This window comes from Narcine bancroftii, chromosome 3, assembly GCF_036971445.1.
Source record: "Narcine bancroftii isolate sNarBan1 chromosome 3, sNarBan1.hap1, whole genome shotgun sequence".
In the NCBI taxonomy this organism is placed as follows: Eukaryota; Metazoa; Chordata; class Chondrichthyes; order Torpediniformes; family Narcinidae; genus Narcine; species Narcine bancroftii.
This window is the reverse complement of record NC_091471.1, coordinates 50,406,239-50,431,511: the sequence shown is the minus strand read 5'-3', so window position 1 is coordinate 50,431,511 and position 25,273 is coordinate 50,406,239. Positions and strand designations below refer to the sequence as shown.

Below are 25,273 nucleotides of genomic sequence, written 5' to 3'. Positions count from 1 at the left end.
GTTGCCACATTACCTCCCTACTCCTAAATTCAATTCCTCTAGCGATGAAGGCCAACATTCCATTTGCCTTCTTAATAACCTGCTGCACTTTGTTAGGTCTGCTTTGTTCATGAATGAGTGAGACAAACACCAGACTGAGTCGAAATCAGGGTTCTTTGTTCTTTATTACCGGATTGTAACACTTGCAACTAACAATGTTAGTCGGAGAATGCATTCTCCCGTTATCAGCAAAATGGTGATTTTCTTATACCCTTGGATACGTGCTTAGAACATCATCATATCATTACTTGTCCAATGACTAAAACTGTTGCTATCCTTTCCCTGCTAGCTTCCTGCCTCTCAATCCATCAATGTCTCTCTTATCTTGTAAGTACAAGGATGCATTCACATCTTGTTACAGCCCTGCACAGGGTAACTCCTTACACATTCCCATCTCATGATGTTTTACCTTACAATCCCTCCTTTGTCCTCTTTAGAGGACAATCTCGCCCTGACTATGCTACCACCGCGTTACATTAGTTCGCCTATTATTGCCAAGCTCTATACGGGTTCTGTTCACAGGGTAGTTCGGCTGGTGGGCGAGGGCTCCCCCAACCCTCCTTTGCATACACCCCCCATCCGTCACCCCGATCCCATTGCCCGTTTACAAGTTTCATCCCATTTGCCCCCAAGCAAAAAACTAGCTAACCCCCCGTACATTAGTAAATTCCCAAGTTAACATATGGTCTACAATCTAATTCATAATACTTGTTCTACAATCTGATTAATAATGTTTGTGTTACAATCAATGTTATAATATTTGTTCTACAATCAAAGTTATAATATTTAGGTTACAAGCAAGGTTAAAATTATATGTGTAACAATCTAATTCACAATCCCTCCTTCCCATCACATTCCCCTTCAGACTCCAGATCGATCTCAGCAACTTTCTCCGCCTCCTGTAATGTGAGATAGTCTTGCTCCACAGCCTGCACAGCTTGATATTTCGGAGGCAGTTCATCACGGTCAGCAAAGGCTCTCTCTATGGTCCTCGTGACCAGCGTTCGAATGCATGGAATACAACAACAGCCACAAGTGATAAAAATTGATACAGAAATGAACAAACCCAGCAAAAGTTGTCCTAACAATGTGCTCCATCTCCCAAACACTCCCTGTAACCAGGATAGAACAGGATTGGAGACTCCAGACTGGGCTTTTAATTCTTTCGCCAATGCCCTAAGTTTCGTTAACCCCTTAGTGAGTGATCCATCTGGCCCTGTGTTATTAGAGATAGAAGTGCAGCATAGATCTCCAAACATAGCACACACTCCACCTTTCTCTGCCAGGACCATATCAATCGCTATCCTATTCTGAAGTGTCATAAGGGAAGTTTCTGACAGTTGTTGATGTATTGCCTCAACAACGTCCCTGGTCAAATTTGCAAGGCGCTGGACATTATAGTGAATAAGGTTGATCCTATTAACATTTTTATTTACAGTGATGGGAAAAATTGCACTAAAAACAGGAAAACTTTCAAACCCAGCTGCAATCTCATCGGCTAATTTAAATTCGTCCGGAATATTCCGGGCTTGGCCAATGGCATCAATCCATACCCCATCAGGGTTCCTTCCTCCCGGCCCCAAGAGTCCAACACTCCTCCTTTTTCTCCACAGCCAACTCTCTGTGTGGCGCAATTCTAGGGAATCCTCGTCTCCCTCCTGCCTTTTGACAATCAGCACTGGCGCATTAAGGGTTACTAGAGCACACCGACCATCCCAGTTAGCGGGGAGCCAGTTGTACAGCACTCTTCCTCCACAAAACCACCAAATATCCGCCCTAGCCTGGGTCAAGCGGGTTGCACTACTGCTATGTGAGAGATCAACATGAGTCCTGCACGTGTCGCTAGGCAGCCAACCCACATGGAAAACGTGCGCTGCTGTGTTGTTGTTGGCAAAACAAGTAACATTAGTTATGCCTGTGGATCTAAAGACAGGGGGAGCTACATTAGCCGGAGCTATGGGAAACGTCTGTTCCCATATCAGACACCTATTCAGTGGGTTGGATTCTGACATTAGGTTCAAGGCGCAGTCCATAGCATCTGTCTCCTCAAAAATTGATCTGCTCATCCGTAATAATGGCCTTCCTCGGGCACAGACCCAGCAGTTCCCATACCCTGCTTGGTCCGCATATTTACCCATCTGATCTATCCAGGAGTTTGACTCATCAATACCTGTCTCAATTGCTATCTTCTCTCCCCTGGACATCTTCGTACTGTCGAATTTTCTCACTTCCCCCTCTTTCGAAGTGGGTTTAATTATGTCCTTTGTGTATGTTTGTAAGTCGAACCTCACCACTCCCCAAGGATCTTTTCCATTAATAGACACTCCTATCATTAGATAGAAGAGGTCTCCGACACCATGTTCTCTCCCTGTGCCCCCCTCGCATGTCTTAGAGCTCCATCCCTTCATATTCCACGGGTTGCGCAGCCCCGCCTTTACTGTCAAAATCAGGGGATTCTCTCCTTTCATTGAATAGGTCACAGCACCACGTATCAGGGAGATTTTAGTGAAAAAATTATAAAAAGGTTTGCTGGACCCTTTGTTAAGGGGTTTTCTTATCCATCTAGTGTCGGGTCCTGTCCACCACCAAACCTCACCCCAAGACGGACAGACATGTAGACCCCATTTAGGATATCCTATTTGAAAGGCACACATGTAAACATCATATCCTCTCCAGGATGCCTCATTCTTACCACACGCTATTATACTGCATAGATCGAACTGGAAGGTGTTATCCCTGTCTTTGTCTACCTTTAGAATAACTTTGGCCCCGCAGGAATCCGAGCTATTCTGCTGACTTATCTGGCATCCCATTAGTAGTACTGCCCATAGGGCCCCCGGTATCGTCTGCATGAGTCTCATCAATTCTATCAAGGCTGGCTACGTGCTGTTTTGCCTTGGAACAGTAGACAAAATGATGCCAATTATGATCCCCTGGTTTGTCAATTCTTACCGACCTATCTGTTACGGCGGTAACAGTGTATGGTCCAGACCACCTAAATTCAGTCCAATGTACTTTACCTGGTTTACGGATATACACCAGGTCTCCCTCCTTTACTGGAACTCCTTCGGTGTCCGGGTTCTCCTTACTAGCATTCGCCACCTGTTGTGAAACTAAAGCAACCATATTACCCAGCATCTGCATATAATGATCTAGTTCCACTTCCCTTTCTTCCCACAACTTAACCCATGCTGGATCAGTCTTTGGACCGGGCATGGGTCGACCCGTTAGAATCTCATGCGGTGACAGGAAGGTATCTTTGGCCTTCTCTTGTCGCATAGACATCAGTACTAATGGCAATGCCTCAACCCAATTCAACCTGGTCCCCCCTAAAACTTTCCCTAATTTAGATTTTATCGTTCTGTTTGCCCTTTCTACTAACCCCTGGCTTTCAGGCCTATAGACACTACCAAAACGGTGTTTGATCCCTAGGTATTCTTCAACCTGTCGGATCAGCTCATTCTTAAAATGAGACCCATTATCAGAGCATATCCTGCTGGGGACTCCATAGCGGGGTATTAACTCTCGTGTTAGCCAGCCTATTACACTATCCGCATCTTCTTTCTTTGTTGGAATAGCCTCCACCCATCGTGAGAACCTATCTACTGCCACTAAAAGATATCGGTAACCCTCCTTTGTCCTAAGGTCAGTACCCATATCTGTATAGTCAATATAGATCTCTTTCCACGGGGCTGTCGGTACTGGAAATCGTAAAAGCGGGTGGGGTAAGGTGATCCTTTGGTTATGCCCGTTGCAGATAGTACATTCAGCTCTAAAGTTGTCAATGTGCTCGCGTAAGTGGGGATTCCACCAATGTTGTTTAAGCGTATTATAAGTTTTGGTGGCGCTAATGTGAGTCGACCCATGTGCTTCTTCAAATAATAGTGGGAGTAATTGACGAGGGGCAACTATCGTACCTATAGGGGAGCGCCAAACATGTACTGTCTGATTTTCATAGCTGATCTCCTGTCGAGTGGCACCGCGTTTCATCCATTCCTCTTTCTCACTTGGGCTAGCTTTTTCCTGTATTTCTATTAGGTGCTCAATATTCGGTGGGGGTCCCTCTCCCTTCTCATCTGTGTAGTCATTCAATCTGCTACAAGTCTCCTTAGTTTCAGATTCATTTTTTTTGTTATGGGACCTCAAAATCATCCCCTGTATATGTTCATGATAACCAGTAACCTGTTTGGCTTCCCTGTCAGCCGCCGTGTTTCCCTTCCCTTCCTTTGTGTTATCTGGGGAATGGCCCGCCACCTTAATTAGGCTCAGAGCCCGGGGAAACATGACCGCCCTGACCAGTCTCCGTAAAACCAGATCATGACGGACGTTTTGTCCGGCAGCAGTCCGAAAATCCCTTCTTAGCCAGCCTGGTGCTTCAATATGTACTGCACTCCAAGCATATGCAGAGTCAGTATAAATATTAACTGTTTTACCTTCGCTAAGCTCCAATCCTCGTATGAGCCCTATCACTTCTGCTAACTGAGCTGATGCCGGTTGGGGAATGATAGAGGACTCTACTAGATAGGGTGCCTCATCCTCCCATCCTACCACTGCATAACCCGCCACATTACCCTCAGAATTTTTATGGCAACTTCCATCTGTAAATAACTCCCAGTCCACCTCCTCCATGGGTTCCTCAAATAGCTTTTCCCTCAGCTTGGAATCTACCTTGACTCTTGCTACACAGTCATGCGTCTCCATAAACCCCGAGTTCAATCCTCTAGCCATGTTGGAATAGTTGTCCCTGGGTGACCTGAAGGTGATGTGAGGACCCTTAAGGGCGTCCTCCATCTTAATGGATCTGTTGGCCGAAAAGCTGAAAGCATTAGACATTAAAAGGGCTGAGACACTGTGGTCTGTATTAACAACTAGGGGATGACAGAGAACAATATGCGCGGTTTTTTGTATCGTTCTAGCTACTGCTGCGAGGTAACGGAAACATGGGGCTTTTCCTCTCTCTACATTATCCAGTCTGCAACTATAGTAACTTAGTACTTTCCTTCTTCCTCTATCTCTCTGATACAGTACTGAGCTAACAATGCTCTCAGTTTCAGCCACGTCCAAGTAGAATTCTTTACTGTAATCTGGATTAGCCAGGCTGATCGTTCTTCCCAGTTCTTGTTTGACACGCAGAAAAACCGCTTCATGTTCTACATTCCACCTGACTGGTTCTTTAAGCCTCCGGTGACCTATCTCTGTGACCATTTCCCTCAGACTTTGGGTCAGACTCACATATCCTGGGACATATGTTCGACTATACCCGCAAAACCCCAAGAATGCCAGCATGTCTTGTACTGTAGTAGGTTTTCGATACCCTAGTATCATTTCTCTATGTGCCTCAGACATGGCCGTACCGTTTTTACCCACGAGTCTTCCAAGGAAAGTTACCACCCTCCTTCCGATCTGACATTTCGACCTTTTTACTTTAAATCCAGCCTCGCCTAACCCCTTGAGTAAAACTGCTGTCCCTGTCAGGCACTCATGTGGCGTTTTCCCTGCTAATAGTACGTCGTCTACATACTGAATCAGTGTAACATCTTCCGGGAGCTTTAATTTCATTAGGATTTCGCTAAGGGCCTGATTGAACAGTCCTGGACTGTCCTTATAACCCTGAGGTAATCTAGTGTATGTGTACCGATGTGCTTGGTAAGTGAAAGTGAACCAGTCTTGGCATTCCTCAGCTAATTTCAAGCAGAAGAATGCATTTGCCAGATCAATGACAGTATAGTATTCGTGCTCCGGACTCAGAGCCCTAAGTGCTACATATGGGTCTGGGACTGGTCTCCCGATGGTCTTGGTAGCCAAGTTAATCTCCCGGAGGTCGTGTACCATCCTCCAGTCTTTTCTACCCGGTTTGGGAACAGGCATGATGGGCGTGTTCCACATACTGTCAGGTGCCGCCCTTAAAACCCCTGACTCCATTAACCCTTCTATCGTTCCTTTAATACCCTCCTCCTGACTGGGCGACAAGCGGTATTGTTTTCTCCATATTGGTTTCTGCCCGGGGTTGGCCAATTCTAGAAATACCTCTCCTTTTATTACTCCCACATCATAGGGCCCCGTTGTCCATATATGTGGACTCAGATTAGAAAGATATTTGTCTGAGTCTCTGTGATCAATATTTTCTCCTTCTATGGCTCGGTCTCTTTCTACTTTCTCATTCACTACCTGGTCCCATGCTTCAATATTCAGTCTGACAAATTTTCCTCCCTCCGAGGTGGAATATCCCGGGATTTCTGTCTGCCTGTATTCACACCCTATCGCTTCCTTTACCATCGGACCCAGCTGTCGAGCGTGATGATCTTTGGCAATACCCAAGGTCACATGAGGCACACTTTCTACTCCTAAGCAGAACCACTCCATTTGTTCTTCTGTCATGACAACCATAGCAGCTATTCCCTCCTTACCTACAAAGATAAATGGACAATGTATCGTTTCTGTCTTCCCTTCTTTTAGAGAGTCCCACCTCTCCTCATATTCCTGGTCCGGGTGGATGGTGTAGTTTAATGTAACATGCATAGGATCTAGTGGATAATGGTAATCCCCATACCGAGGAATACTGGCCCTCCACTCAAAAAACTGTTTAATCAGCTCTGGGCCTGGTTCATCATACAGTAGCCGACTCCAGAAAATACTAACCTCCACAGAGTCTTCTGAAGCATTAGATGGGGTCATTACTATAAACTGTCCTCCCCTTCTTATTGTATCCCCTGGGTATGTTAACCGAAGGCCCTTCTCAGAACATTGTATGGTTATTCCTAGTTTGGTAAGAATGTCCCTTGCTAATAAATTAATGGAGCAACTTGGCACAACCAGGACAGGCGTTTTAACCCTTTGTCGTCCAAATGTCATGTTGATGTTATCTGTATAGGGCTGTGTTTCCCTTATCCCGGAGAATCCTATTGTAGATAATGTTTTGCCCGAAAATGTGCTCCCTGGGGGTTTTTTAATCACTGTCGTAACTGCTGCCCCTGTGTCAACCATAAATTCAATTTTTTCTCCATTTACCGTCCCCCAAATTTTTGGTGGCTCCCAGGGAGGCGTGATTTTTGATTCTCCAGGGCACCTTCAATAATCAAATTCAGCACCTTCCTCAATATAGTCATTACACTGAGGTGCCTGGACTTGTTGATCACTCTGCCACCCCCCGATTCTCTGGGGCCCATCCATGTGTCCACCCCTACCACTTGCTTGTCCTCTTAAGTTTCCTCCTCTTCCCCGATAGCCTCTAATAGAGGGTAATCTTTTTCCCCTTGCTCTCCCAGCCTCCGGACAGTTCCGCTGGTAGTGTCCAGGATTTTGGCAGTACCAGCATACTGCATGTTCCCCTCTATACATTGTACCTAGCTGTCTTTCCCAACCATTTCTTACTTGGGGTCCCGGATTTATCACTGGCCCCATGACCTGTGGGACTATCTGTTGGGCCGCTAATTTAACCCCTATATGTTCTATGGCTCTCACCAATTTATCGGTTGTCTTGTCCACCTCCTTCTGGGACGCACTTTCTGACTTAGCATGCTCTGATTGACGATGTCGTTTGATTGCATGTGTCAGGTGTCTTTTCCACAAATCCTCTGACATTGTCTCTAATCCCACAATGTCCCTTAATTTTGCTTGAACCGTAGCAGGTAGTCCGTTTATTATCCCATTACGAAAGTGAGCCCTTCCTAAGGGGCTGTGGTCGGGTCTTTCTCCAGTCCCTGTTTCCCATAAGTCCCATGCTCGAGTGAAATACTCGTGTGCAGTCTCTCCTTCCTTTAGTTGAAGGGTTACCAAGGCATCCAAACTATAGGGTGTAGGAAATGTTTCTCTAAGTGCTTCCCAAAATTTATTCCGAAGTGGGTTAAATTCTATTTCATCCCCCAATTTACTGCTTCTTACAATTCTCTCTATTTGCTTCAGGGCCCCTTCTGCCTTTAATTTTATCATGATAGTTCTGACATCTGCGAGTGCTAATTGTTCTTGGCAGGTTTCTCGCTCAAAACAAGAAATCCATGGACTAGCCCCATTACTCAACGGAGGTAGTTTTTTCATTAAACTCTCTAAGTCCATTCGTGACCAGGGTACATATTTTTGAGTTCCCCGTCCCGTGATCAGTAATGGGCATTGATATCTCAATTTTGGGGATTTCTGCTCCTTCTTTACTCTTGGCATGCATTTATTTATCCCACCTTGTTCTGACTCTTCTTCGTCACTGTCACTGTCCCTATCAGCTTCCAATGTCTCAGGGTCAAAGGTATATTGGTCACGTTCATCTCTAAGATAATCTTTTCGGCCATAGTTTAGTTGTTTCACATCTTTCTCTTTTGTCCTAACTATGTCCAGGTAGGCATGTCTATTTTTCTCCCTCCCGAGTCTTTTCCTTTTACTTTCCTCCCATGGTGGATCGTATCTCGTTTCCACATCTGTACTACACTTTTCGTCCTTTACTCCTATTACCATTCCTTCAGCTTTAATTTCTCCTGACAGTGTTGTAGTTATCTTTTCCACTTCCTTCAATACACCTACCATTAATTCTTTTTGATCCTCACTGATCTGCCCCAGCACATTAATATCTCTGTTTAAGTTTTTAATGTTATCCTGAACCTTTTTCATGTTCCATTTCTGTATCTCTAACTCCTTTTCTATTTTCTTGGACTCCAGAGGGGTCTCCACATCTATTACTCCCCCTTCTATTTTTATTAAAGGGGCCTGTACCTCGTCTGATGTGTCCCTATTCCCGAGGTTCTTGTCACACCCCAGTGTCTCAATATCTGGATATAAGGGACGTGACTCCAGGATCCCATCTGGGGTGCCAGGGGCACCTTTTGACTCCACATATGTATAGGGCGGGGGTCTACAAGCTATTTCTACAGGGGCAGTAACAGGTGGGTTACCAGGGAGACCAAATTCTTCAAATAGAGCTAGGACATCGCGGTACTGAATCTCCTTGTCTCTCACCCTCTTTTTTGCTGACTCGCGATTAAAGATTTTGTTTTCTGTGTCCCGTTTTGTTTCTTCCAGCTTGCCTAAGACTCTACGTTTTAAAATTTTGTTTCCCTTATCTGTCAGGAACATCTCAGTGCCCCCGGGTAACCAACCCCTCTTCCTCCAGCGGTCTACACATTTTCGGAGCATTTTTTGTTTTTCCAATGCCGCATTACTGGTATTTCGCTCCTCTAATTCCTGATTAATTTCGTTAATAACTTGGTCAAAAGTCAGCAGGCAACTGTACAGCCATAGCTGCGGGACCGCTTTCTAATGCCTGTTTTAATTTAGGTTCTTGTCCGTTTAGGGGATCTATGTCAACGAAAATTGCTTTTAAAAATGTCTCCTTGCAAGCTGGATGACTAATATCTTTTAAAAGAACAGTCTCTAAGTCTTGTCCTCCAATTGACTTCAGACTGTCCTGTATACTCTGATTGCTCGTTTTCCACTCTCTGTTTTCCCAAAGGGTTCTGAAAGTTAAATTACAACTAGAAAACCAAATATTTGGGCTATACTTTTGTCCTGTTTCCCTGTACCAATCTATGAATTTACGTAACTTTATCTCCTTGGTGATGTTGGGAATACCCTCATTTAACTTATCAAAAGTATTTCGAATAAACCGGGTGTCTCTTAGGAGTTTGTCAACTTTTTCATTAATATCTCCTACCTGATCCGGACACAGCTGTCGCAGCCTTCTGTCGTCATTCTTGTTCACCAGGCAGGCGTCCCTGAGTACTTTTTTTGTTGTCTCAAGGTCTCTAGTGTCTGCTGTGGTATTCCACCACGGCGAATTGGGGAAATAAATTCTTAACTTCTCAAGTGTACAGACATTATCATACCTACCGGACATTTATAAGTCAGTCTCTCAGATACAATTGAGGCCAATAAACCTGAACCTTTGTTTTCTTTCAAAGCCCAACCTTCACGTGGGAGATTTCTCCTCTTAATAACCAGTTTAGGGCAGAAAACTCAGGTCCTCAATTGTTTATAGACCACCTTCTCACTCTATTGGACTTTGCAACGACACAATAAAGACTTTTAAACTCTAGTAGTTTCTTGCGAAGCACTTAATAAATGTCATTCAAACACCTTAAGGACTTTTATCTTGTCTGTAATCACTTACGTGTTACAATCCTGGCATGCGACCTTCAATTGTGGTCGTCTAATTTGTCCGATCTCCAGTTCTTACTGACAATCATAAAGATTTTAAAAAAAAGAGAATTTTGTTAAAACAGGCTTCTCTGGACCTTTTTATCAGCCGGCTGAGATGATTGTCAGAAAAAACAGAAACCGTCGTCCAGTGTTCACTCACCCATCACGTCGGGGTCACCAAATTGTTAGGTCTGCTTTGTTCATGAATGAGTGAGACAAACACCAGACTGAGTCGAAATCAGGGTTCTTTGTTCTTTATTACCGGATTGTAACACTTGCAACTAACAATGTTAGTCGGAGAATGCATTCTCCCGTTATCAGCAAAATGGTGATTTTCTTATACCCTTGGATACGTGCTTAGAACATCATCATATCATTACTTGTCCAATGACTAAAACTGTTGCTATCCTTTCCCTGCTAGCTTCCTGCCTCTCAATCCATCAATGTCTCTCTTATCTTGTAAGTACAAGGATGCATTCACATCTTGTTACAGCCCTGCACAGGGTAACTCCTTACACATTCCCATCTCATGATGTTTTACCTTACAACTTGCAACCTAATTTTTTGCGATTCATGCACAAGCACTCCCAAGTCCCTCTGCACTACAGCATGCTGTAGTTTTTCACCCTTTAAATAATATTCAGCTCTTTTATTTTTCTTGCCAAAGTGGATAACCTCACACTTACTAACATTGTACTCCATCTGCCAGACCTTTGCCCACTCATCCAGCTTAACTATATCCCTCTGCAGACTCTCCACATCCTCATTACAATTTGCTCTTCCACTCAATTTGGTGTCATCCGCAAACTTGGCTACACCACATTTTGTCCCCTCGTCCAAGTCATCAATGTAAATGATGAACAGTTGTGGGCCTAACACTGACCCCTGCGGCACCCCACTTACCACTCTCTGCCAACCTGAAAAACTCCTACTTATCCCAACTCTCTGCCTCCTGTCAGACAACCAATTTTCAATGCAGGCCAATATACTTCCCCGGACTCCACTTTCCTGTAACTTACTGATAAGTCTCTTGTGCGGCACCTTATCAAACGCTTTCTGGAAATCCAAATATACAACATCAACCTGTTCCCCTCTATCCACCGCACCCATTATATCCTCAAAGAATCCTAACAAGTTTGTCAAACAAGATCTTCCCTTTCTAAAACCATGCTGCGTCTGCCTGATTGAACCCTTATGTTCCAAAAATTTCACTATTTCATCTTTAATGACGGCTTTAAGCATTTTTCCAACTACAGACGTCAAGCTAATTGGCCGATAATTTCCAGTCTTTTGCCTACATCCCTTCTTAAAAAGTGGCGTGACATTTGCTGTCTTCCAGTCTGCCAGGACCTGCCCTGAATCCAAGGAATTTTGTTATATGACCACCAATGCATCAACTATAACTTCTGCCATTTCCTTCAGAACCCTTGGATGCATATCATCAGGACCAGGTGATTTGTTTGGCTTTAGTCCCATTAGTTTCTCCATCACTACTTCCTTTGTTACAACTATTTTATCAAGGCACTCCCCAACATTTGCATCCTTAACTCCGCACTTGGGCATGCTGGACGTGTCTTCCACCGTGAAGACTGACATAAAATATTTGTTTAATGCCTCAGCCATTTCCTCATTTTTTGCTACCAATTTTCCTTTCTCATCCTCCAAGGGTCCTATGTTAACTCTGGCCACCCTCTTCCATTTTATATATTTATAAAATTTTTTGCTTTGTGTTTTTATATTTTGTGCCAATTTACTTTCATAATCCTTTTTCCCATTTCTTATTACCCGCTTTGTAAACCCTTGTTGTCTCTTAAAGTTTTCCCACTCTTCCAGTTTCCCACTGCTCTTTGCAGATTTGTACACCTGCGCCATCAATTTTATACTCTCCTTTATTTCCTTTGTTAACCACAGTTGATTTTTCCCTCTCTTGCTGCCCTTTTTCCTGACCGGAATATATTTTTGTTGAGCATTACAAAATATTTCTTTGAAAATCTTCCACTGTTCCTCAACTGTTTAATTAATTAGCCTGTGCTCCCAGTCCACTCTGCCCAATTCCTCCCTCATCCTATGGTAGTCACCCCTGTTTAAGCCTAATATATTAGTTTTAGATCTAACTATATCCCCTTCCATCTGAATGAGAAATTCAATCATACTATGATCGCTATTTCCCTGATGGTCTCTGACTATTACATCATTTACTCTACCTATCTCATTGCACAACACGAGATCCAGGAGAGCATTTTCTCTTGTGGGTTCCTTAACATGCTGCTCAAGAAAGCTATCGTGGATGCATTCTATGAAATCCTCTTCTAGACTCCCACGACCAACTTGATTTTCCCATTCTATGTGGAAGTTAAAGTCTCCCATGATTACTGCCATATCATTATTACATGCCTCACTTATCTCTCTATTTATTTCCTGTGCCACTAAACTATTGTTATTTGAAGGGGAAATAGTTTGATAACACCCACCAATAATTTTTTCCCTTTGTTATTCTTTATCTCTACCCAAATGGACTCAACATTATGCTCTTTAGATCTTATATCATTCCTCACTACTGCCTGGAGCTCATCTTTGATTAAGAGAGCAACTCCACCTCCCTTACCATCCTATCTATCTCTTTGCACCACCTGATACCCTTGAAAGTTTAATTCCCATTTAGGGTCACCTTGTAGCCATGTTTCCGTGATGGCTACCAAATCATAGGCATGGGTACCGATTTGTGCCTCAAGTTCACAAACCTTATTACTAATACTGCGGGCATTCAGATAAAGTGTCCTTATGCTCTTTGTCCTTTTAATATCTAGTGACTTCTGTCACCTTTTCTTTTGATTTTTCTGTCCACTATTTTTCTTTGTAATTTTCTTAACACTATCATTAACTTGAAAACTCACTGCACCATCTGATTTTTGACTTTCTCCTCCCAACATTACTTTTCCTATTTTACTTTTCCTGGCCATTACTTTATCTTCCCTACCCTTTTCCCTATCACTCTGGTTCCCATACCCCTGCCACTTTGTGTTCCCTCAATAGATCACAAAAGTCCCATGTTACACAGCTTAGTGCACTTCGCTGTGATATTTGAGAACTTAATTTTTATCCTCTATTGCTGTGAATGGGATTCATGGTGTTCATTGGAATGGCCACTGGAGATGACTGTTTTCGCTTCTCACCCCTGTTTTCCCTCACTTACAAGGCAATCTTTTAAGGCCTGATTTCCTTAAAAGCATAGCATTAATGCAGCAACTGTGAAACACAGATCAGGTCCTCTTTTAGCAAAATCCCACAGAATTTCAAGACAAATCAATGGAGAATTAATTTCTGTTAGATGTCCTGGAGCTGTGAAATTATATAATTGGTCTGGAAGCATTAATATTGTCTGAAGGTGAACAGTTGATTTTTTAATACTGTACTACAAACAAAATACCAAATTTATAATGTATATGTCCAGACCTGGTACAAATCTGAGACAAATGGAAATTACAGTGAATGTGAAATGCAAGAAAAAGTGAAGTTAGAGAAATGTTTCTATCATGGAAATTTTTCAGGGATAAGATTTTTTAAAATCTCAGCCTTTAAGCAAGCGTAGTCTGTGGGAATCTTTGATGTTTGAGTGTGGTCATTTATTTGTTATGAGAAACATCCTACACTCCTGTCCTAAAGGCATAACTCATCCTTTAATAGGATTCCATACCTATCAAGTATACTTTGGTGCTTTGCCTCAGTGTTGGAAATTGCTAATAATCCAATCAGAAGTGGTAGGATGTATTCTCGGCAACATTGAATGCTTATCTTAATAAAAATAAGACAGGAAATACATTTCACCTTGATCTGAAATCAGTTAACACTTTAAACATTTGTTTGAATGAAATTGTTAAAGTCCAGTTCTGGCAAATGATTTCCATCTGATAACTTGTATCTTTTTATAATTGTGACTGGACCTATTTTTCTCTAGCATTACCCAGCAAATTTTTAAAATGCCAGTGTTTTTAATTTTTGTTTTAAGTTGTAGATGATGAATTAAAATAGTGCAGTTTAATCTAAATAAAACCACATGAATACAGCTGAACAGCCATGTTGTACCTGTGCTGAATGTATTTTACATAATAATGATAATTATTATTAAGACTGAGCATGAAACATTTATTTTGATTTTGTTCTCGCATAAAATGGAATCAACATCTTACAACATTACTATATAAAAAAAATTCTACTTCTGTCTCCACTGGTAAATCTTGGCCAAAAATTTCACAAAATAACTCTTAATTGGATAATAACAAAAATTTGTTAATATCCTAAACTTTTCCTTCATTCTACTAAAAGTAATAAATTTCCTGGCCTCAAAACAATCGTTACTTTTCTTAATTCCACAACATTGCCAAATTTTAAATAAAAATTCCAAAGAAAATGGAAAAAGTCAATTTTGAAATAAAGGTGTTCTTTTAGACATTAAACCTCTTCCTCCAATCTTTTTATTAATTTTATTTTGAAGTTCAATTAAATGTTTCAGCATGGGTGTTTCTCTATTTGCTGTTAACAATCTTGCATTCCATTTATATATAAAATGTTGTAAATCTGTTTTTCCTATTTTATCAAGTTCTATATTTACCCATGCTGGAACATTATTTAACTCATACGTTACATTAATAAATCTCAACTGTGCTGCTTTATAATAATTCATAAAATTGGGGAGCTGTATACCTCCTAAATTGTATTTCCATATCAATTTTTCCAAAGAAACCCTAGCTATTTTGCCTTTCTTTAAAAATTTTATAACACAAATATTTAATTCCTTAAAATTTTGTGAGGAGTTTAAATTGGAATTGATTGAACTAAATATTGTATTCAAGGAAAAACATTCATCTTAACATAATTTAGTAGATTTATTATTACCAGTGGAGACAGAAGTAGAATTATTATTAAGTACTAGGGATGCAAAGAAATTTATTTCAGATATGTATAAATTATTACAAAAGAAGGCTTGATAAGGAGTTCAAAATCAAAACATAAATGGGAGGTAGATTTAAATAATCAAATAGATGAACGTAGATAGATTCAGAGTATGAAAAGTACAATAAATGTGAGATATCGGTTAGTTCAATATAATTTTATTTATCAGTTATATTTAACATTACAAAAGTTACATAATATGAATTATATTTATTCAGATTTATGTTTTAGATGTGGACAAGAAGTTGGTACTTTTTTTGCATTTGACTTGGCAGTGTTCCACAATTAAACCTTTTTGGCTTGATTTGGGTAATTTATTAAAACAAACAATTGGAGTAAGATTCCCACAGGATCCAATGTTATTTTTACTGGTAGATGTTTGAGGGATTAAACTGAAATTAAAATTGAATATATTAAAATTTGTTCATATTGCCTTGGCAATAGCTAGAAAATATATTGCTATAACTTGGAAGTCAGATACTGATTTGGGAATGGATAGATGGCATACAGAAGTTTGGAGTTGAATTCCACTTGAGAAAATTACTTATAATTTAAGAGATAAATATCATACATTTTGTGAAATATGTAGCTCATGTTTACAAACTGTTGGTATTAAAATTTAAATGAATCTTGAACATACCCTTTTCTAGATCTCTATGAATATTTAGAAGTTTAAATGTATTGGAAAGTGAAGTTTGCCTGTTGTGGCTTTCTTGTCCTTCTTCTTTTTCTTTTTCTTTTAGTTTGTAGAGTGTTGGGGGAGGGGGTGGGGGTTTTATAGGAGGTTTTTCTTTCTTTTGTATTTTTTTATTTTCTTTTTTATAAAACACCACATGTATTTGGATTAAGTTTGAAATATTGTTATATATTTGCTAAGTGGTTTTATATTAAATAAAGTATATAAAAATTACTATAAAAATAATAGTGCACAAAAATTAAGGCAGTGTCTTTGGTTCATTGATCATTCAGGAATCTGATGACAGCGGGGAAGAAGCTGTCTTGTGGCACTGAGTGCTCGTCTTTAAGCTCCTGTAACTTTTTCTCGATAGTAGCAGAGTGAAGAGGGCAGGGTGGTGGGGATCTTTGAGGATAGAGGTGCTTTTTTAAGACACTGCTTTATGTAGATGTCCTCGATAGAGTGAAGTCTGGTGCGTGTGATGTCGCAGGCCAATTTAACAACTCTCTGGGTTTATTCTTGTCCTGAAAGTTGGTGCTTTCATACCAGGCAATGATGCAACCAGCCAGAATGCTCTCCACAGTACACATGTAGATGATGTCGAAGGTGATAAAGCAATTAAGCATTAGTCTACCATAAAAGTTTAAAAAGGAGTATTAGTATAATTAAATGGAGTAATGTAGACTAGTGGAGATCAAACTACAGCTCTGAGGCCACTGTGGCATGTTGCCTATTTTTAAGTGGCTAAGGTTCATTTTAAAAATAAAATGGAATATGGCCCATTAGAACATAGTCTCTAACAATAAATAACCCTGCATGTACGTTGCACTTCTTACTTTCACCACTAGATGTCACGGCCATTTTGAACAACTACTAGACAGCCATTGTAATATTTCTCATTGATGAAAATGTTTAGCTCAGTTCAAAAAAAAATTTACCTCAGTTGATTAAACATGATGGAGCGGAAAAAATAGGAAATAGCAAGGGAGTGCTGAAAATTTCAGATGGTGGAAAAATGAATACTTTTCCACAAAAGTCAAGGGGATGCATATTTGTTTGATTTGCAAGGAATCTGTTAACTTTAATAGCCTATCCACAGATTTACACATTGCATCTTAATCATTAAGGTGGGCACTTGGTCCTTGAATTGCATTCACTGAGAGTTGTGGAGGAATATTGGTGACTGCCATGTCTTTTTCTTGATCTTTTCTCCTGTTCTTATTTATCATCCATTTAAAAAAAAAATTAAAATTTAGACATACAGCACAGTAACAAGCCATTTTGGCCCACGATGCCGTACCACCTAATTATACCAAATTAATCTATATGTTTCAAATGGAAAAAGGAAACAGGAGTCCCCAGGAAAATCCACACAGACATGGGGAGAATGTACAAATTCCTTACAGACAGTGTGGGATTTTAACCCCAGTCCCGATCGCTGGCGCTGTAATGGCATTGCGCTAACTGCTACCATGCCACCCATTTTATTGTAGTCATTTAAATTAAATTAAAGAGCAGCAGATGCAGATATGCCCACTATAGTATGTGAGCTTCCATCATCAATCAACTATTGTAATGTCAATTTTTAAACTGTTTGTTGGCGTCGTATAGTTATTTTGACAGAAAATTTAGTTTTTATGGCACAGGGGTTTTCTGGTCTAAAATAACTTTTTTTTCTGGAGTGTAACTAGTTGAAAATTACTGGACTTAATATTGTTTGGCCATGACTCCTTATATTTTTCTGTATGTGGCCAACAACCAAAAAAAAATTAGGCCACCCCTGTTGTAGACTTTCCATTCAGATTCAGTAGATAGTTAATATTGAGAATTCATGTGATGAAAATCACCCCAAAGCTGCCTAGACGACTTCCAGTCTTAACTTTGTTCTGGTTCTGGTAGTTTCCAGTCGTGAGGAATGATTAGATTTACCATGAGCAAAGATGACCAAAATTGGCTCGGTCCAAACTGCATCACAACTCAGTGAGTGTGACAGTGTAGTGAAAGTGTCACCTTGTCCTGAAGGAAGCAAAATCCTTCTACCTCACATCCACCAAAGTCACAGTAGGCAGTCCAGGGCAGAAAGTTAGCCGGAAGTGGTTCTTTGGAATCTTAATTTCACTGCTGCCCATTTTCGTATGCTGAAGAACTGTGCAATAGTGGATACATGTTTCAGAAACCTGACTTAGGAAATTATACATGGGGTCCACCGATGTTCCTCGTGTTTTGGACATGATGCGCATAGAAAAACCTCATTGCCAATTAGTCTTTGAAAATGTTCTAATGGAAATAACCTGTTGTATCCATTTGTGTAATTATATTGCAACTTCAAATATGTTTTTATCTGAATAACTTTACAGAAAGAACTAAAAATCATTCATCACGCTGACCATACACTTTCCAGTTTTTGCAAGTGGCAAAAGAAGATGAATCCGAAAAGTGATTCCAGTCCAAATCACCACGATGTGGCCGTGTTGCTAACTAGGTTAGTTTCTTTTTTCTGAAGGGAAATGGCTTGATACCTTATGGTATCAGAACTGGGCAATGTCATCCATGTTGATGATGGAGTACATGTCATTGTAGAACATATAATTGGAATGTTCACACATGCAGTTTGTAAGGAAATTCCGGGTTCACTTGCTGGTGCATTGACATTTCCAGGTTTGTCATGTATAAATGTGCCAGCAATTAAATCTGGAAATTTCCAATATATTATAAAAGGAAGATGGTTGCAAATGATCCTTCTCTTTCAAGCTTATTCATGTCCCAAATCTAAAGCACCACCCTAACCCCACTCCATCCATCCACATACATTACTCCAACACATAAAGACTTTGATCACACAAGGAATGGGGAAATGTTTTTGTATCACAAATGTAACTGCAAAGTGGTGTGGATTGGTGGAAGGATCATCTTCAAAGTTGTGAAAATGTTTGAAAGTTTAGGGGAGTAAGTAAATACACTCCTGAAAGCCGGAATTGAATGAGGTATAGAATTGATAATGCATTCAGTGAAGGAGAACATTCTGCTAATTATCTCTATACTGAGCAGAAATGGACTGTAGATTTCTCCTGTTCTCTGCTTTTGCTCCATAGCCCTGCTGATTACAAATTTTCATGTGATATCTGGATAATAGTTAAAGCATGGCAAATGTTTTTGTTGGAACCACCTTTCAGGCATTGAGTCCAAACCTCCACCACCCATTGAGTGAAATAATTTCTAAACAAGGTTAGAGAAATGAGTGCAAGAACAATCAGGAAGCAATGAATCTGAAGCTGTCCGAGGTAAAACACAGAATTCTGTGGACATCGTTGTTGAAGTAAAAGCACACAATGCTGGAGAGATTCAGCAGGTCAAACATGGTCGTTTATGTAGCAAAGGCAGAGGTACATAACTGATGTTTTGGGCTTGAAATTGTCAGTCATTGTTAGGAGCAGGAGGGGTTGAGAATTCTATAATTATATGATTAGTTGAGGGTACACCTGCTAGTGAAATACACAACTGTATACATGTACCATTATATTTTACTTCATCCTTTCTGTCTTCAGTGCTTGTATTGGAATAATGTATGCAGTTCATATCAGTATGTTTAATCTAAATGTGATTAATAGCCATTAAAAGCAATTTAGTAAAATGAATCTCACTGGAATGTCACTGTGCTTAGTTTACTGATGCATGTATTATGTGCATTATGTCTTTGAGTGCTTTATCTGCGATCAGAATGTGTTACATTAACAATGGATGGCTTTCATCATAATCTTAACTATTCTCTGATATTCATGCTTAAGAATCTGGCTTGAAACTAGTCTCTCAAAGAAGTGATATTTATGGAAGCAATATGTTCTGTTCTTACACTGTTTGTTACACTCCAGTTAATGTTGATGAAATTGGAAGCAAGTAGTTGTGTAGAAATCTATAAAAAGATTAGTGCATGTTTGATTTATATAAAGATAAAAAAAATGTTCAATTTTTCAATGAGCTAAATACCTTCTGATTGTAGGAAGGATATCTGTGCTGGTATGAATCGTCCCTGTGAGACGTTAGGGTTATCTCACGTCTCAGGAATGTGTCAGCCACTTCGAAGCTGCAATGTTAATGAGGATTCTGGCTTGCCAGTAGCATTCACCATCGCACACGAGATTGGCCACAGGTATTTCATTCCCTTAAAAGCAGAGGGTGCAATTCTGTATACATTTCATTTCAAATACATAGATATGTCCCTATAGAAATAGTTTGAATTATTTGATAAAATGTTCTCCAAAGAGAAATTCTGCACTGCACTAGAACTGCCCAAAATTAGGGAAGGCTAACCATTTGGACTCTGGCCATTTTTAACCTTTCATAATATATACTAATATATACTCTAGAATGGGTCCATGGATAAACTACAGTATGAATACCAGTATGAACCAGCTGGTGGTTGGGTATAAAACCAGTCCCTGAAAACAGGGACACAGAGTATATGTGCTTGCTGGTAGTCCCTGAAAACTGGGGTACGGAGTTCAAAGAGTTAAAATTACCTTGCGTTTTCATCCTTTTCTTGATCGTTAGACAATAGCACTATGTCAGGAAATTAGATCAGCAAAATGTCAGACCAATTTCAATTAATAAGTCTTGGACTGAGAATCAACCAATGCTGGTGCAACTGTGATACAATGAGCTCGCACAGCAGAGAATAACACTATTTGAAAAAAATATGATAAGTACGATAATTAGTTCCACCTTATTTTTAATGTGGGCTTTCTCTTGTATGTTAATGTTATTTGCTTTGTTATTTAGACCCAATTAGTATTCAGTCTGAAACTAATCAGTCACATAAGTTGTCTTTAGGGTTGAGCAGTTAATATTTGTAATGAAATCAAAAGGCATGACAGTATGAGATGTGTGTTTGAATTTCAATTTCATCCATTACATTATCAAGAGCTTTTTTTGAGATCATCATAGAATCAGATTATGCATTCATTTCAATGTGAAATTATATCCAATGTGAAAATTATACCACTGCTTCCTTTTCCAGAAGGAGTAGAAATCAATGTTTTGGAAAATATTTTTTTTCTTTTTTTTTCTAGCTTATCTAGTGATATTGCTACAAGTTCCACTGGCTTTGTATGCCATTCCTTGAATGGAAGATGACAGCATTGACTGTCCTTCCTTTGATCTGAGCTGAGGATATAAGTTTGTACTTAAAATTGAACATTCCAGGTCCAGTCCAGGTCCTTTGGCCCATGATGTGCGCTGGCCTATATATCCAAAAAAAAACCCTCTTTATCTCATAACCCTCTATTTTCACCCTTCTCCCTTCACTGTACAGATATCCTCTGATACTTGCTATTCCCACCTTGGGAAAAAGGTGCTGGCTGTCTAGCGCATCTATGGCTCTCATAATTTTGTAGACCTCTTTTAAGTCATCTTTCATTCTTCTTCACTCCAAAGAGAAAAGCCCAAGCTCATAAGACATATTTTCCAATCCAGGCAACATCCTGATAAATCTCCTCTGCATGCTCCCCGTACCTTCCACATCCTTCCTGTAATGAAGTACTCAGAATTGAATACAATATAATAAGTGTGATTTCACCAGAGATTTACAGAGCTGCAACATCACTTCAGAACTCCTGAATTCAGTCACCCGATTAATGCAGCCTTGCATCACATTGGCCTTCTTATCCTATCTATCTGCATGGCAATCTTGAGAGATCTATGGATTTGGACCCTAAGGTCCCTCTGTTCTTCCAAACCATTAATTATCCTACCATTAACCATGTACTCTGTCTTCAAGTTTGACTTTCCAAAATACATCATCTCACACTTATCCGGATTGAACTTCATCTGCATCCTTTCTGCCCAACTCTGCATTCTGTCCATATCCTGTTGTAACCAAGACAACCTTCAATACTATTTACATCTCCCCCAACCTTTGTATCATCTGCAAACTTCAGACCCATCCTCTACATCTTCGTCCAGGTCATTTATAGAAATCCCAAAGAGCTGGGATCCCATAACAGATGCCTGCGGAACTCTACTAGTCATTGATCTCCAAGCAGTATGCCTTTTGTTACATTATCAAATAACTCAAGTAGACTCATGAGGAATGACCTTCCCCTCACAAAGCCATGCTGTCTATCCTTGAGAAGACTGTACTTCTCTCATTGCTCATAAATCCTGTCCTTCCGAATCCTCTCCACTGATGTAAGACTCACAAGTCCATAATTGCCAGGATTCTCCCTATGGCATTTTTAAACAAGGGGACCATATTTGTCATTGTCTAATTATCTGGAACCATCATGCGGCCAAGGAAGCCAAGATCATTTCCAGAGCTCGAGCAATCTCCGCCCCCTTTCCCACAGCAACCTGGAATGCATTTTGTCTGGTCCCAAGGACCTAATGTTTTTAAGAAGATCCAGAACTTTTTCACATGGTCCAGCACATAAACTTGTTCTATTCCAACCTCATCTTAACCATGGTTTTATCCTGGTGAATACTGAATCAAAGTATTCATTCAGGAATTCCCCAACCTCCTCTGCTTCCAGTTACATGTTGCCTCCTTCATCTCATCATTATTGTGATTTTCATGGACATCTTAGGGTTTTCCTAATCCTATTTACCAAGGCCTTCTCATGCTACCTTTTAGCTCTCCCAAGTCCTTTCTTAAGTTCCTTCTTGGTTACCATATGATTCTCATGAGCCCTTCCTGTTTTTTTTTTTTGCTGCTTCTTCTTCTTAACTAGTTGCTTCTCTAGTTTTATCAACCTTTTCCTATCCTTTCTCTGTCTCAGTTGGACAAACCTATCCAGGACCCCATGCATGTGGTCCCTAAACATTCTCGACATTACTTCTATGCTTCCTGCCAAGAACATCCATTGCCCATTTACTCTCCCCTAATTCCTGCCTCGTCCCTTCATAATTAGCACTTATCCAATTAAACACCATCATTTTGTCTGTTTTTATCCTTGTCCACAGATATGCTAAAGCTCAGGGTATTATGGTTATTATCACTGAAATGTTACACCACCGAGAAGTCTATCACCTGACCAGGTTCATTACCCCAATACTAGATACAGTACCGTGTCTTTTCTAGTTGGCTGGATCATATCCTGTGCCAGGAATTCTTCTTGAACACATCTCTCTTATTCTAGCCCATGTATTTCTCTTGCAGTAAGACCGTGTCAGTTAGTATAATGAAATTTTAAATTTTAAAGAATTTGTTTGCCATGAAGAACATCTTCCCCAAAAACACTTTAACTGAGATTTTGCCTGAAGTCCAGCGATCCCAACTTTATAACTGTAAGTGATGTAAGTAATTATCCATAGAAATGCAAATTGTACCATTTGCAATCAGAAGATGGAATATAATTTAAAAAATTCCAGCAAGAATGTATGCAACCTTGCTGATAATGTAGCTCATGAAACATGTGCTGTTATACTTGCAGTTTTGGCATCCAGCATGATGGACAGGGTAATGACTGTGAACCCATGGAGAAGCAACACTTCATCATGTCTCGACAATTGCAATATGATCAGTCTCCTCTTGTTTGGTCACATTGCAGCAAGGACTACATCACACGGTTCCTCGAGTGAGTAATTAATTTATATCCTACATTTTATACTTTTCAGTTTTGTTTTTTGACAAACTGTCTCATTTTTCATGGAAAAAATTGTTCTGACATGGCCAACTTTATGGAGCAGAAATAAAAGGGAAAAGTAATTGCAAATGAAAATTTGCAAAGCAGCAGAGTTTCTTGAAATTCTTTGGATTTCCTTTGAACAGTGGGAGATATTGGATGCTCTATATGTTTGAGTACTCATTTAAAAACTGTGAGATGAGAGAGCACCTTTTGACATTTTGTCCTGATTTTGCCAACTGGGCCTGATGAACAGCTCACAGTGAGCCATTTTCAAACATGCTGTGCCAAGGAAGTCATCAAAGTGAAAGCAGTAAATAGTTTTAAAGTTCTACTGCAAACTTTACCATTAAGCAGTCTAAACACTATTCTGGAGAAACTCAACAGGTTAAACAGTGTACTTTATATATCAAAGATAAAGATAGATAACCAATGTTTTGGGCTTGAGGCCTTCATCAAGGTATAAGCAAAATAGTGATCTGTTGAGTTTCTCCAGCATTGTGTTTTTACATCATTCACTGTGTCTCCCTTGATGAAGGACTCAAGCCTGAAACATGGTCATATATCTTTATCTTTGCTATAGAAAGTACACTGTTTGACCTGCTAAATTTCTCCAACATTGTGATTTTACTTCAATCATGGCATCTGCCGACTTCTGTGTTTTACTCTATAAAGCAGTCATCTTGGTGATCAGAAATCATTGCAAAGGCTATTAAAATTTTAAAATTTATTTTGTCTTAAGGAAATCATTGCTGAACATCAATTGAAAGTTAGTTTAGAATTAAAATCCATTAATGTGTGATAGTAGGCTTGAGTTGCTTGCATTTAACAGCAGATGGAAAGGATGGGAGGAATACCAACTCACGTGTTCATTTCAGGACGATGCAGATTATGACTTTGATGAGATGGTGTATATAAAGTAAGTCTGATGGGAACACAGGATGACTTGCTTGATAGATTTGAAACATTGCCAGAAGAATGTAATGTCCTGAAGCATAAAATAATCCAGGATTAATCTTGTGTGAAGTTCTGAGTAGAGCTGGAAGATCAAACTTTTCCCCTTGGATAAGATGGTCAATGCTACTGGAATACATGTGACTCTTCAGCTCCTTGCAATAGCTTCACATTGGACCAGAGTATGAAAAGAAAGATGGAAGATTGGCATTAAGAGAATCCACCAGGTGATTAGGTGACATTTCTATCTATTCTGCAGTGCCTATTTGTGCAGGCTGGCATTTTAGCTTTGTGGCACTGCAATTTTAATATTCAGCTACAGAGGCAAGGAAGAGATAGAATTATGAGGATTTGCTGTTGTGCTTTCTGGCATTGAACTTAAATATTGTTCAGACACAACTTCTCACTTCCATTTCCTCCTACTTTCATTTCTCACTTTTTCTTTATGCTTCTCCAGTCTATGGATGCACATTGCAGAGTGAGTGAAAAGCTGGAGATTTCACAATAATGAAGTTGTGCAAAGACCCAGTCTTCATCGAGGGCTCAGTAGTGGAGAGGGTCAAGAACTTCGAATTCCTGGGTGTCAACATCTCCCAGGAACTGTCCTGGAGCTTCCACATTGATACAATCACAAAGAAGGCTCGCCAGCGACTACACTTTGTGATGTGTCTGAGGTGGTTTGGTACGTCACCGAAGACTCTCATAAACTTCTACAGGTGTACTGTGGAGAGCATTCTGGGTGGTTGCATCACTGCCTGGTATGGAGGCACCAACTCTCAGGACAAGAATAATCTCCAGCGGATTGTTAACTCAGCCTGTGACATCACAGGCACTAGAATTCACTTCATCAAGGACATCTACATTAGGTGGTGTCTTAAAAAAGCAGGCTCTATCCTCAAAGACCCCCATCACACAGGCC

The 25,273-nt window shown here is 40.1% G+C and overlaps 1 protein-coding gene across 2 annotated transcripts in view; it reads left to right on the top strand.

Annotated features, from left to right (window-relative positions):
• adamts12 (ADAM metallopeptidase with thrombospondin type 1 motif, 12) overlaps positions 1-25,273 on the top strand; it is a 727,938-nt gene that overhangs the window by 287,770 nt on the left and 414,895 nt on the right. For both annotated transcript variants that reach the window (XM_069924031.1, XM_069924030.1), the window contains exons 6-8: positions 18,142-18,266; positions 19,782-19,931; positions 23,209-23,352. In XM_069924031.1, the coding sequence (XP_069780132.1) occupies positions 18,142-18,266; positions 19,782-19,931; positions 23,209-23,352 (419 nt within the window). The remainder of the gene's footprint in view (positions 1-18,141; positions 18,267-19,781; positions 19,932-23,208; positions 23,353-25,273) is intronic.